This window comes from Mus musculus, chromosome 2, assembly GCF_000001635.26.
Source record: "Mus musculus strain C57BL/6J chromosome 2, GRCm38.p6 C57BL/6J".
Lineage (NCBI taxonomy): Eukaryota > Metazoa > Chordata > Mammalia > Rodentia > Muridae > Mus > Mus musculus.
The window spans coordinates 157,219,237-157,231,849 of NC_000068.7; the positions used below are offsets into that span (position 1 = coordinate 157,219,237).

The window sequence follows — 12,613 nt, forward strand, 5'->3', positions numbered from 1 at the left end:
TAGGATCTCATACGTGCTAGGTAAACACTCTACCCCTGGGCTATGTTTCCATCCTCTTCACTTTCTGTCTGTCTGTCTACATACCTGCATATCTCCCTGCTTTGATCTCTCTATGTGTGTTCTCAGGAATTAGTTCCTCTCTTTTCACATATGGGTTCCAGGAATCAAACTCAAGCTGTAGGGCGTGGCAGCAAGTTACATGTACCTCCTGCCAGCCCTACTTTGTTACTTTGAAACAAGATCTTACTAAATTGTCCACACTGGTCTCGAACTTGAAATCCTTCTGTCTCGGCCTCATAAGTAGCTGAGATTACAGATCTGTGCACTATGCCCAGCCTCAACAGACTTGTTGATATTAGACTTGTTGATATTAGGCGGCTTGCATGACAACCATAATTCTTACAGCAAAACTCTCAGAAGGCTTAGGAGACATTAAGTCTCCAGATGATCCAGATAGGTTACTCGCTCTAACTTAATTCAAGCACGTTACAAGTCTCAAGGCCATGGGGTAGTTCTTGAAAGAAAAGAACGTGCTTGTCATTAACACTGAGTGTTTTTGAGTTGTGTGCTGTATACTTCTGTGCTAAACTACAAAGTGATAATACACGGGCCGCCACTCAAGATCATATTTTGCTACACAGAAATAAAGAGTTTGATTTCCCACAGTTTATTCAAGGAAATAACTGAAATGTAGTTTTGTGCCAGAGGCCATAAGGAGCAAGAATATGACTATAAAGTCTGTGCCCTTAAAGATATAAACTCTTATTTTCAGGGCTGGATCTAAATTCAGAGTTATTCACGGCTAATGAGAAACTGACATTACCTTAGCTATTTCATCATTTTCATCCTGAGAAAACAGAAGTAGTGGGACTAAGCTCTCCAGCACTTGATCTTCCACGCTCTTCTTCTCTGTGTGTTTCACAGCCTTTATGGATGCTCCAAAAAGAGTCATGGAGAAACAGTGAACGTCCTGTCTCACCTAAGATGGAGGGTTCACAGAGAAACAGCTCACTGACCTAGCTTATAAGAATCCCGGGGAGCCTGCACATCAACCTTAACAGGAAGCCATCTAACTGCACGTAGTTGAGGGCAAGAAATGAAACCGCAGAGGCAGGCAGCAAGACCCATGTTTGGTACCTTTGTTCTCTGATCTGTACAAGCAAGAAATGGAATTGTTCTGCCTGTGCCTGAAAAATCTTGTACCCAATACTGCTATTCATCACTCAGAGTGAATGCTCTGCTGCTGAAACCCAAAGCCCTGAACGTCTGCCATTGTGGTCTATGTGCTTCGGTTAAAAAAATCTTTGTGATTTGGGACAAGGATGTAAGTACAGTCCACCATTCTGACCCATTTCTTTTCCCTTCCTCTCTCCCTCCCTCCTCCTCTCCCTCCCTTCCTTTCTCTTTTCTCTTCTCCTCTTCTTTCTTTTCCTCCTCCTCTCTCTCTTCCTCCTCTTGTTCCATGACCTATACAAAACAAATTCTTTCCCCTTCTACAAAGCATGGTCTTGGTAAGTCTCTCAAGATTTTAGTTGTTTGTCTTTTAAGACAAGGTTTCTCAGTGTAGCCATGTCTGTCCTGAACCAGGACAACCTTGAAATCAGAGATTCCCCCCACCACCACCCGCCGCCCCTGCCTCTCAAGCACTGGGATTAAAGGTGTGTGCCACCACCACCAGGCTATGTCTTAGGATTTTTTTAAGTCTGAAGAACAAAAAAAAAAATCAGTCCAGAAAAATGGAACATCACAGATATGGAAGGGGCTTGAGTGTGAAGATCTCAATGGCCTCTAAAAACAAAAAAATTCTATCCTGTAAGTAAAACAAAATGGCCTTAATACTGTCTCAATATCTACTTGCTGGCAGGCACCCGCCCTCTGGAGAAGAATCTTTTCTTCCATTGTCTTACATCACCAAATAAGGAAAGCAGGGTCTTCATCATGGTAGCCAAGGTGGTGGAGTCTAGCATCCTGACAAGCTGCAGGAGAATCTGGATAGCCAACAAAATGATCCTCTCATCGGTCTCATGTAGGCTACTTAAGATGCATGGCAGCAGGCTTTTGATGTCTTCTCTCTGTGTTCAAAAGCAGCCATGACCTCCTGTCCTGGTTGCACACTATATAGTTCTCAATGGAGGGATTCCATCTGACTTAAGTAACTCTGGCTAGTCCAGGACAGAGAAGTGGTGGAGAGGTGGACTAGCCCTCTCGCTACTAGGGTCACACCTGATATGTAGAGGAGGAGGAGGAGCTGTTGGGAAGTGCTTCACAGAGCAGAGGTGGGACTGGGTCCAGGAAGGCCAGGAATATATCCTTGGCTTTACTTTAAGGACAAGCTTTCCCAACACAAAAGATATGGGATGGCCATTTCGGGACACAGTGAGCTCTCCAGCATGAAGGTATTCAAACAGGCTTGAGGACCCCTTGATAGGAATTCAATGCTTTTGACTAAAGATCTTTAAATATCCTTCCCAGCTGTGCTCCTACAAGGAAGCAGTCTCCAGATTTTAAAAATATGTAAGTCTGTGTGTATATATTTAAATAAATAGAATAACCAAATGTTCACGCATACAGCCAACGAGAGTTAGCATATACTAACATTTGTCATTTATGTCCCATATATGCATGTATATATATATATATATATATATATATAATAAAAACATTAACTGGGCGTGGTGGCACACACCTTTAATCCCAGCACTTGGGAGGCAGAGGCAGGTGGATTTCTGAGTTCGAGGCCAGCCTGGTCTACAGAGTGAGTACCAGGACAGCCAGGGCTATACAGAGAAACCCTGTCTCGAAAAAAAAAAAAAAACACCAAAACCAAAACCAAAACCAAAACCAAAACCAAAACCAAAATCAAAACCAAAACCAAAACCAAAACACATCTCAAGTGACAAAAAGCCTCAGGGTTACTTCTGATTGAGCTTTCTGTTTTTTGAGCCGGAGTTTCTCTGTGTGTATCTCTGGCTGTCCTGGAACTCACTCTCTAGACCAGGCTGGCCTTGAACTCACTGAGATCCACCTGCCTCTGCCTCCTGAGTGGTGGGATGAAAGGTGTGTGCCACCACTGTCAGGCTGAGGCATAGTTTTCTAATGAGATATGTGGAAGATAAGCTTTCTTTCGTCATGAATGACAGTGAGCTCTGTCTTAGATGATAAATATCCTGGGGGTATCCAAATAAGCCACAGGGCAGCATGGTATATGGCATCACTGGGCAGCTAGATGGTCTCTGCTGTGTTCTAACAATAGACCTCCCCACCAAAATGCAAGTTTCAAAGCATTATGCACATTTGTGACTTGGAATTCTAAAGTCAATCAATGTTTAATTATTTTACCCGCATAACTCCTAGGTATAAAGTTAGAGCGGTACAAGTGGATACACAGTGAGAAAGGCCACCACATTCACCCCTGTCCGACGCTCCCTAAGGTCCTCCTCCCCGAGCTTCCAGGGTATGTTCGGGGTTGTTCTTTCATTAGCTAGGGAATAAAACCCGACCACTCCAGTTGTCAGGGGTCCTTTTACCATCTCCTGGTGTCTGACAAGATTTCGCAGTCCCCTCAGTGCAAGGATCCTGAAGAGCTTACTCTCTTCATTCAGCCAGGCTTTCAGGCGGATAGTAGAGTATACCTTGGGCAGTCTCCTGGCCATCGGACTCTTCAGGAGCTGAAAGAACCCAAAAATCAGCCCAAGAAATGACTGTGAGGCTCTTTTTCCCTGGAGGGAGCTACCTTCCCAACAACTCTACATTTCCTTTGAAATCATCAAGCCACCGCACAGAGGTGAGGCCGGGGGGCAGGAACACAAAGACTCTCCAAAGGATTGGATGGAGATGAAATATCTACTGTAAGCCTAGAGTGGTCCCAGCCTGACCCCAATGAATACAGCTTAGGAATGAGGGGCCACTGCTTTCTAGGCTTCTTGAATCCAGTATCCACAGGACTCTTACCTCCACAAAAAAGCCTGCAGATGTGAGTTTATGCTTGTCATTCCCTCGGTTAATCAAAGGGACCAGCAAGTACAAGATCTTATATGCAAAGAGGTGACTTCTTTCCATCAAGGCACTGTAAAACCCAGCAATGGAAACCTCTCAGACATGCTTCCACGCAGATGGGATTTCCCAGGGTGGGGCCCTCCAGAGGTTTTGTGTTGCTTCAAGTATTCAAGAGGGTATGGCAGGGCCAAGACTTTTGCCATTATTTTCCTGGTTAATTTACAGATACTATGGCTAGGCATGACGGCACATACCTTTAATCCCAACACCTGGGAGACAGAGGCAGGAGGATCACTATGAGTCTGAAGTTAGCCTGGTCTATAAAGAGAGCTCCAGACCAGAAATATAGTGAGACCTTGAATCAAAAAATTACAGATATTAGGCTAGGGTCTGCTGGGGCACGCCTTTAATCCCAGCACCTGGGAGTCAGAGGCAGGAGAGTCTCTGCGTTCCAGGCCAGTCTGGTCTACAGTTACAGGACAGCCGGGGCTGTTACCCAGAGAAACCCTGTCTCAGAAAAAAAAAAAAAGTGGGGGGAGAGAAAAAGGAAAAAGATACAGATATTATATACTCTGTTATGGTTTTAGTTTCTGTGATTTTTTTTTTAAAAGAAAAGGGTAAAACGGTACTGCTTAGAGGAAGGGATGAGCGTGTTAGAACAAGGAATTCTCACTTGGCAAGGAGGAACACTCCCTGAAGATGGCCTTCTCCCTTCAGAAGGGTCCATCCGCCGCTCTTTTCCATGATGCTGAACTCCTGCCAGCACAGGGTTCTGAGGAGGAGAGTCTTTGTAGCTTGTATGGCGAAGCTAAGGTGAGCAAACACAAGCATAGGTAGAGAGAATAGCCCTGCAGCTCAATGGAATGAGCCAATGGCTTGACTGGAATCCAGTCCTTTCTAGAGGTCTTAAAGATGCTTCATGTTCTAATAACTGGAAAGGCCCTCTACATAAATTCTCAGCCTAACGAAACCTAACCTCATTTTGTTTCTCAAGGAGATCTATAATTTAGGAACTGGTTTGGGATACTAAATGAATACCCATTGCATTTTTTTAAAAAAAGATATTTATTATTTTTATTTTATGTGTGAGTTGCCCTGCATTTCTATGCATCATATACATGCAGTACCCATGTAGGCCAGAAGACGGTGTTGGATCTCCTAGAACTGGAGTTATAGACAGTTGTGAGCTGTCATGTAGGTGCTAGAAACTGACCCTGGGTCCTCCTCAAGAGTAGCCAGTGGCCTTAACCCCTAACCCAGCTATCTAGCCTGATCCACTGATTTGGATTTGGCACTGTTGGTAAAATGCTTGCCTAGCTTGCTCTATGCTCTGAGGTTAAGACCCATCACTGCAGAAACCAGGCATGGTAGCACATACCTGGACCCCCAGCATGTGGGAGCTAGGAGGTCATCCTAACCTACAAAGTGAGCTCAAGACTGGCTTGTAGGACATGAGCCCCTGTCTCAAAAACAAGAACGGAGAAATGCAGTTTATACTTTCGCCATCAAATTTATCACCACAGCTTACAAATACTTTGTGAGTTGTTGTCCTATACATAGCTTCAGGAGTGTGTTAAAGCTGGAAGGGCTCTTGGAGGAAACTTGTTCCGATCTCCTCACTTAAGGAAAGGGAAACGAAAGCCTAGAACAGTGAACTGGTCCAGGTGTGCAACTAATTAGACTGATGGATGAGAACTACACCTGGGCCTGCTGACCCTTAGGCCTGGTCCTAAGTATAGGATAGTCCTAAGTCCATAGTAGAGCTCCTCCTCCCAAAATAGTTGTGTCTGCAAGCACTAGACATGTCTACAAAGACCTTGCTGAGGAACTAAAAATATCTCCAAGGAACATCCAAGAAACAAGGAATTGTTTCACTGGATTAGTCCAGTTTGGGAGGCTGGTTTAGCAGTTTTGTCTCAACTTGCTCTATTAGGGAAGGACTGGCAGAGTATCACACACTATCTGCCAAGTACCCAGATAGTATGGTTCCACTTAACATTGGTTCCAAAAAACAAAACAAAAAAACCAAACAAAACAAAAAGTCCCTACAGGCAGCAAACAGAAGCCAGAGTGACTCCTGGTCTCTTGTCTTGGGGACTTCAGAACTATGCTCACTCCCAGTTAGGACCACGACTATCCTTCAGACTACTACAGTGCCCAGGACTCAGTAAGCTTTCAGATCAATGAAATCACAACGGGCAATACCACAAAGGCGTAACCTCCATTGGTACTTCCTGCTCTGCATACAGGCCACTTGGGATGCTGACGTCAGACATGGTGAGGCCGATGCTGTGGTGAATCTGGATGAGCAGGGTCATCAAAAGCTGAGGAAAGAGTCGGAATGCGGCTGCTCGGAGTTTGTTCCCCATGAGCACCTCATAAAGGGCATCGGTCACCTGTGGCAGAAGAGGCACGGGGAAGGACTGAGTGCCTGGTGGTCCTAACCCTTGCTCTGCCCCACAGCTACCCACTTGCAGTGGTAACTGCTACAGGGAATAGTAAAGTGGTCCTTAGGTGGCCGGCAATAACTCAAGAAGGAATTCGTTTTTGTATCAATCTGTTACTAAAGTGCTCTCTTTCTGCAGTAAGACAAAGGCAAAGTCTTGCTCAAGGTGTGGCTACTGGGATGTTGCTTCATCTGAGAGCTGGCTGGAAAGGAGACCATCAATTCCCCCCACATCTCCTATACCACAGTCTGCACTGCGTGACTGAAACACACATGTATTTGCTCTAACTTCTAAAACTGCACTAATGTAACATTTTAGATTTTTAAAAAATTTTATTTTATTTTATTTATTTTAATTGGATATTTATTTACATTTCAAATGTTATCCCCTTTCCTGGTTTCCCTCCCTCCCCTGCTTCTATGAGGGTGTTCCTCCACCCACCCACCCACTCCCACCTCCCCGACCTTGATTCCCCTACACTGGGGCATCTGCTACAGATGCAGCTGGAGCCATGTGTACTCCTTTGTTGATGGCTTTAGTCCCTGGGAGTTCTAGTGGATCTGATTGGTTGATATTATGGTTCTTCCTATGGGGTTGCGAACCCCTTCAACTCCTTCAGTCCCTTCTCTAGCTCCTCTATTAGGGACCCCACGCTCAGTCCCAATGGTTGGCTGCTAACATCCATCTCTGTATTTGTAAGGTTCTGGCAGGGCCTCTCAGGAGACAGCCATATCAGGCTCCTTTCAACATGCACTTCTTGGTAGTGTCTGGGTTTGATAACTGTATGTGGGATGGATCCCCAGGTGGGACAGTCTCTGGATGGCCTTTCCTCTGGTCTCTGCTCCATACTTTATCTCATATTTGCTCCTGTGAGGATTTTGTTCTCCACACTTTGGTCTTCTTTCTTATTGAGCTTCATGTGGTCTGTGAATTGTATTCTGGTTATTTGGAGCTTTTGAGCTAGTATCCACTTATCAGTGAGTGCATACCATGTGTTTTCTTTTGCGATTGGGTTACCTCACTCAAGATGATATTTTCTTTTTTCTTTTTCTTTTTTTTTTTGTTTTTTTTGGTTTTTCGAGACAAGGTTTCTCTGTGTAGTCCTGGCTGTCCTGGCACTCACTTTGTAGACCAGGCTGGCCTCGAACTTAGAAATCCGCCTGCCTCTGCCTCCCGAGTGCTGGGATTAAAGGCGTGTGCCACCACGCCCGGCTAAGATGCTATTTTCTAGTTCTATCCATTTGCCTAAGAATTTCATGAATTCGTCGTTTTTAGTACCTGAGTAGTATTCCATTGTGTAAGAAAGAGGAGAAAGAGGAACACTCTTTCGTTGCTGGTGAGAATACAAGCTGGTACAACCCCTCTGGAAATTGGACATAGTACTACTGAGGACCCAGCTATACCACTCCTGGGCATACACCCAGAAGATGCTCCAACTTGTAATAAGGACACATGCTCCACTATGTCCACAGCAGCCTTATTTATAATAGCCAGAAGCTGGAAAGAACCCAGATGTCTCTCAACAGAGGAATGGATACAGAAAATGTGGTACATTTACACAATGGAGTACTACTCAGCTATTAAAAAGAATGAATTTATGAAATTCCTAGCCAAATGGATGGACCTGGAGGGCATCATCCTGAGTGAGGTAACACATTCACAAAGGAACTCATATAATATGTACTCACTGATAAGTGGATATTAGCCCAAAACCTAGGATACCCAAGATATAAGATACAATTTGCTAAACACATGAAACTCAAGAAGAATGAAGACTGAAGTGTGGACACTATGCCCCTCCTTAGAATTGGGAACAAAATACCCATGGAAGGAGTTACAGAGACAAAGTTTGGAGCTGAGACAAAAGGATGGACCATCTTGAGACTGCCATATCCAGGGATCCACCCCATAATCAGCTTCCAAACGCTGACACCATTGCATACACTAGCAAGATTTTATCGAAAGGACCCAGATGTAGCTGTCTCTTGTGAGACTATGCCGGGGCCTAGCAAACACAGAAGTGGATGCTCACAGTCAGTTATTGGATGGATCACAGGGCCCCCAATGGAGGAGCTAGAGAAAGTATCCAAGGAGCTAAAGAGATCTGCAACCCTATCAGTGGAACAACATTATGAACTAACCAGTACCTCTGAGCTCTTGACTCTAGCTGCATATGTATCAAAAGATGGCCTAGTCGGCCATCACTGGAAAGAGAGGCCCATTGGATATGCAAACTGTATATGCCCCAGTACAGGGGAACGCCAGGGCCAAAAAAATGGGAATGGGTGGGTAAGGAAGTGGGGGGGGTATATGGGGGACTTTTGGGATAGCATTGGAAATGTAATTGAGGAAAATATGTAATAAAAAATATTTTTTAAAAAAGAAAATATCTAATAAAAATTAAAAGTTAAAAAAAAAAAAAGTTGCCCAGACTGGTCTATAGCTCTTGGGCTCAGTGACCTTGCCTCAGCCTTCTTCGTCACTGGGATGGCAGGCACACAATAATGACTTGGTTTATAGATTTTTTTTAATCAAGAGATTATGTGACAGAGACTATACATGACCTATAAATCCTAAAACATATATTGCCTACAACCCTAAAACATTCTTTTAGATAGAAAGCTTTAGGACCTCTAGTTAAAAGGGCCATTGTTTTCTATTCTATATATTATTACATTAAAAATTTTTTTCTTCACAAGTCTAGATTACGTTAGGTAATTTTTAAAGGATAAAAGTAGGAATAGTTCACACTGTATTATACCGTACCATACTCCAGCTTCCTCCAGTTCAGAGCCAATGTAAAGATAGGTACACGCAGCCTTACAGATGAGTGCTAGGAACAAACTTTGAAAGACAGTGAAAATATCACCCTTTAGACAGGGTCAGTCATCCTCAGAGGGGAGCACCCTGTGCTGACATGACAGGGCAGAGAAATGCTTACAGCAACAGCCACGTAGGCCATCTTCTCCTGGCTGGGCCCCTCGTGGCACTTCTGCAGCTTCCGCAGGAGCCTCCATAGGACCCAGGTCGTGTTGGACAGCTCTACCTCCAGGGATCTCCACAATTCAGCCAGATGCCTACAAATCCCAGAATAGCAAGCATCAAGAAAAGGGCTCATCCCGGGTCTCCCGTGATCACAACTTTCTTAGAGTCCGTTCGGGATCCAGCCTTTCTGTGAGAGGTTTTCGTCTGCTCAGTTCTTCAGGTATCAGTGGACATAGCATCGGGCAGCGGGGCATGAACTGCGCTCTCCCTGCCTGGCACTGACCTACAGCCCGTCCTAAACGGGTCCTATGCAAGCTTACCAGCGCCTCTGCTTTCCCACTACATGGCCGGCTCCAGCCACCTTTCAACATTCACCTTGGCTGTACAAACCAAGCACTTTGACTACCCTAGACGATTCACGCCATTCTCTGAAGCCAGGGGCCTTTTCTCCAGCTCTCCCTTGACTATTATCTCCCTTCAAGAGAAGCCCCAGTGGCACCTCTGCTGACAGGCCTCCTGCTGCTTCTCCATGCTTCTCTCTAGAGCTCCTTTAATGCTTAGATTTCAGATTCCTCAGTATTCCACACACTGGTCAGTGCTCTGTATGTGGCCCTCTGAAGGAAAGGGTCATGTCTGGATTCCTCAGAACCTTCACAGAAGGCATTCAAAGACCCATCCAGTCTGTGGTCCTCATTTGTGAAAATGCCAACTCCAAGTAAACAAATACATAATAAGCCTCTGCGCAGACTTAGATTTTATAGGAACGTGTAACTTCTCAAAAAAAAAAAAATTTACAAATTTAACATCACAGCAAGGTCAGGCTGAGAAAAATACTGGAACTTAGTCTCAGAAGGAAACTGTCTAGCAGCAACTTCAATGTAGGTCCTGAGAGTCAGAGAAACACTGTGATGTAATGTGACCAAAGGTCTCATATGGTACTGGGTTGTATTGCTTTGTTACACCACCTCTATCTCTGTCTCTCTGTCTCCGTCTCTGTCTCTGTCTCTCTCCTCCCCTCCTCTCCCCTCCCCTCCCCTCTCCCCCTTCCCCTCCCCTCCCCTCCTCTCCTCTCCCCCCCATAACTAACACTTTGAAGAATCCAGTCCAGTGTCCTTTAGAATACTCTCCTTAGGTACCAGTCTATATCTACTCTGCTCTACAGATGTCTCATTAGCAACCACGTTTCACTGTACTCGGAGATGGGATGTAGACCCAGTGACACAGGAGCTGAGCAAGGTTCTGTTACCTGTCATACGGTACTGGATGGCATAAAAGGTGGCTGAGCACTACATCTGTGTACTTAGGTCTGGAGACAAACAGACTCACAGTATTTATGATCTGTTGCCGGACACTAGTCAGGGTGATTATCGACAGCCGAGCACAGATCACACCTACTATTTCTGGCACCTGAAAAGGAAAAAGTTATCACTAAGACCTTAATCCTGCAGGACAATTATAGATTTTTTTTTGTAGCATCTTCTGAGGGGTGAGGGGATAGAAGACACAATATTTCTGAGTTTGTAAAGCTTAGAATGCTAAGGATTCAGTTCACTGCTAAAGCACTTGCCCAGTATGAACTGGGCCAGGGTCTCATCCTCAGCACTGGAGAAATGACAGTTAAAACTTTCCAATCATCTGCTGAGTGTGGTGGCAGTGCATGCCTTTGGTCCAGCAGTCAGGGGGCAGAGACAGGCAGATCTCTATGAATTCCAGGACAGCCTGGTCTACATTGTGAGTACAAAGGCAGTCAGGGCTATGTAGAGAGACGCTGTCTCAAAAGGTGGTATATACGAATGTATGTATACAAAAGTATTTGTATGTGGTGGACCTGTAGTTCAGTTGCAGAGTGCTTGCCTAGCATAAACAAGGACTTGGGTTTGATATTTAATTCTTAATGCTAGGAGCAGGTGGGGGTGGAGGGTGGGTGGGGGATGAGGGGGTGGGAAAGGGAAAGAGGTGCTGGGTGTAGCAAGAATGCTTGCTTGACATGCACAAAGTCCTGGGTTCATTCCAGCACCACAGAAAGAATAACAAAGGAAGAAATGAAAGATTTAGAAAGATATAAACAGAGGTGTCAGCGGTATCATGGAGAAATGGAGACAAGGGTTTTTTCCTGATTTTTGGTCAATGATTATTTTATGTATGTATGTGTGTATGTATGTATGTATGTATGTATGTACCTGTGTATGTATTTAATGTATGAGTGATCTGCTCATATACATTCGTGGGTCAGAAGAGAGCATCAGATCCACTTATAGGTTGTGGGCCACCATGTGGTTACTTGGATTTGAACTCAGGACCTCTGGAAGAGTAGCCAGTGCTCTTAACCACTGAGCCATCTCTCCAGTTCCTACATAGTGATTTTTTTTTTTAAACAAAGCTAACAAAACTGTCATGTTATTGTGAAGAAGCCTTTATCCACCATTCTCTCAGCTCTTTCAGGAAGCAGAAGCCAGGACTTTGGTCCACTTCTCCCTCTGCTTGACTGTCATCCTGGCACAAAATGACTGTCATTACCACTGGGTGCCAGAAACTAGCCGAAAGATGGTTTGTGGATGCAATTCTAGCCACAGAAACATGAAGGGGAACCTACTGGGGGCTTGAGGGAAAGATTTTCTGTCCTCAGTAAAGCATCATCCTTCTGGGTGGTCTTCTCTGTCTGCTCATGAAGTCTCAGCTGTGCCTGCCTCATGACCCCATGAACAGGAAAGGTAAAAAGATGGGAACCAGCTGGGCAGTGGTGGCGCACGCCTTTAATCCCAGCACTTGGGAGGCAGAGGCAGGCAGATTTCTGAGTTCAAGGCCAGCCTGGTCTACAGAGTGAGTTGCAGGACAGCCAGGGCTACACAGAGAAACCCTGTGTCTGGGGAAAAAAAAAAAATGGGAACCATGGTCCTGGCTGTCACTGTCAGTCAGAGAGCCCAGCATAGAAAATGCTCTGTGTCCAGATTTCCTATACATATTTAAGGATGTGTACTTACTGTAATATTTAATACAGTTGAATCACTATAGGGAGAATATAATATATTTATTTATTATATTAGTTAATTAACATATTATATATTACTTATTATATTAATTAATCAAAGCTTCTCTCAGTTGACCTTTCTGGCCATTGAAGGCTCCAGACCCATCCAGGAGCCCTCTGACATTCTGACATTCTCTCACATTCTCTGACAGACATT

At 44.6% G+C, this 12,613-nt stretch overlaps 1 protein-coding gene across 8 annotated transcripts in view; it reads right to left on the reverse strand.

The window, feature by feature from the left end:
- The window catches only part of Mroh8 (maestro heat-like repeat family member 8), a 71,145-nt gene that overhangs the window by 10,689 nt on the left and 47,843 nt on the right, over positions 1 to 12,613 (reverse strand). For 6 of the 8 annotated variants that reach the window (XM_017319159.1, XM_017319160.1, XM_017319158.1 and 3 more), the window contains 8 exons: positions 10,675 to 10,835; positions 9,385 to 9,520; positions 6,202 to 6,392; positions 4,670 to 4,804; positions 3,952 to 4,066; positions 3,528 to 3,668; positions 1,908 to 2,072; positions 824 to 979 (listed from right to left, as the gene is read on the reverse strand). In XM_017319159.1, the coding sequence (XP_017174648.1) occupies positions 824 to 979; positions 1,908 to 2,072; positions 3,528 to 3,668; positions 3,952 to 4,066; positions 4,670 to 4,804; positions 6,202 to 6,392; positions 9,385 to 9,520; positions 10,675 to 10,835 (1,200 nt within the window). The remainder of the gene's footprint in view (positions 1 to 823; positions 980 to 1,907; positions 2,073 to 3,527; positions 3,669 to 3,951; positions 4,067 to 4,669; positions 4,805 to 6,201; positions 6,393 to 9,384; positions 9,521 to 10,674; positions 10,836 to 12,613) is intronic. The other 2 variants (XM_017319161.1, XM_017319162.1) reach the window with 2 other exon arrangements.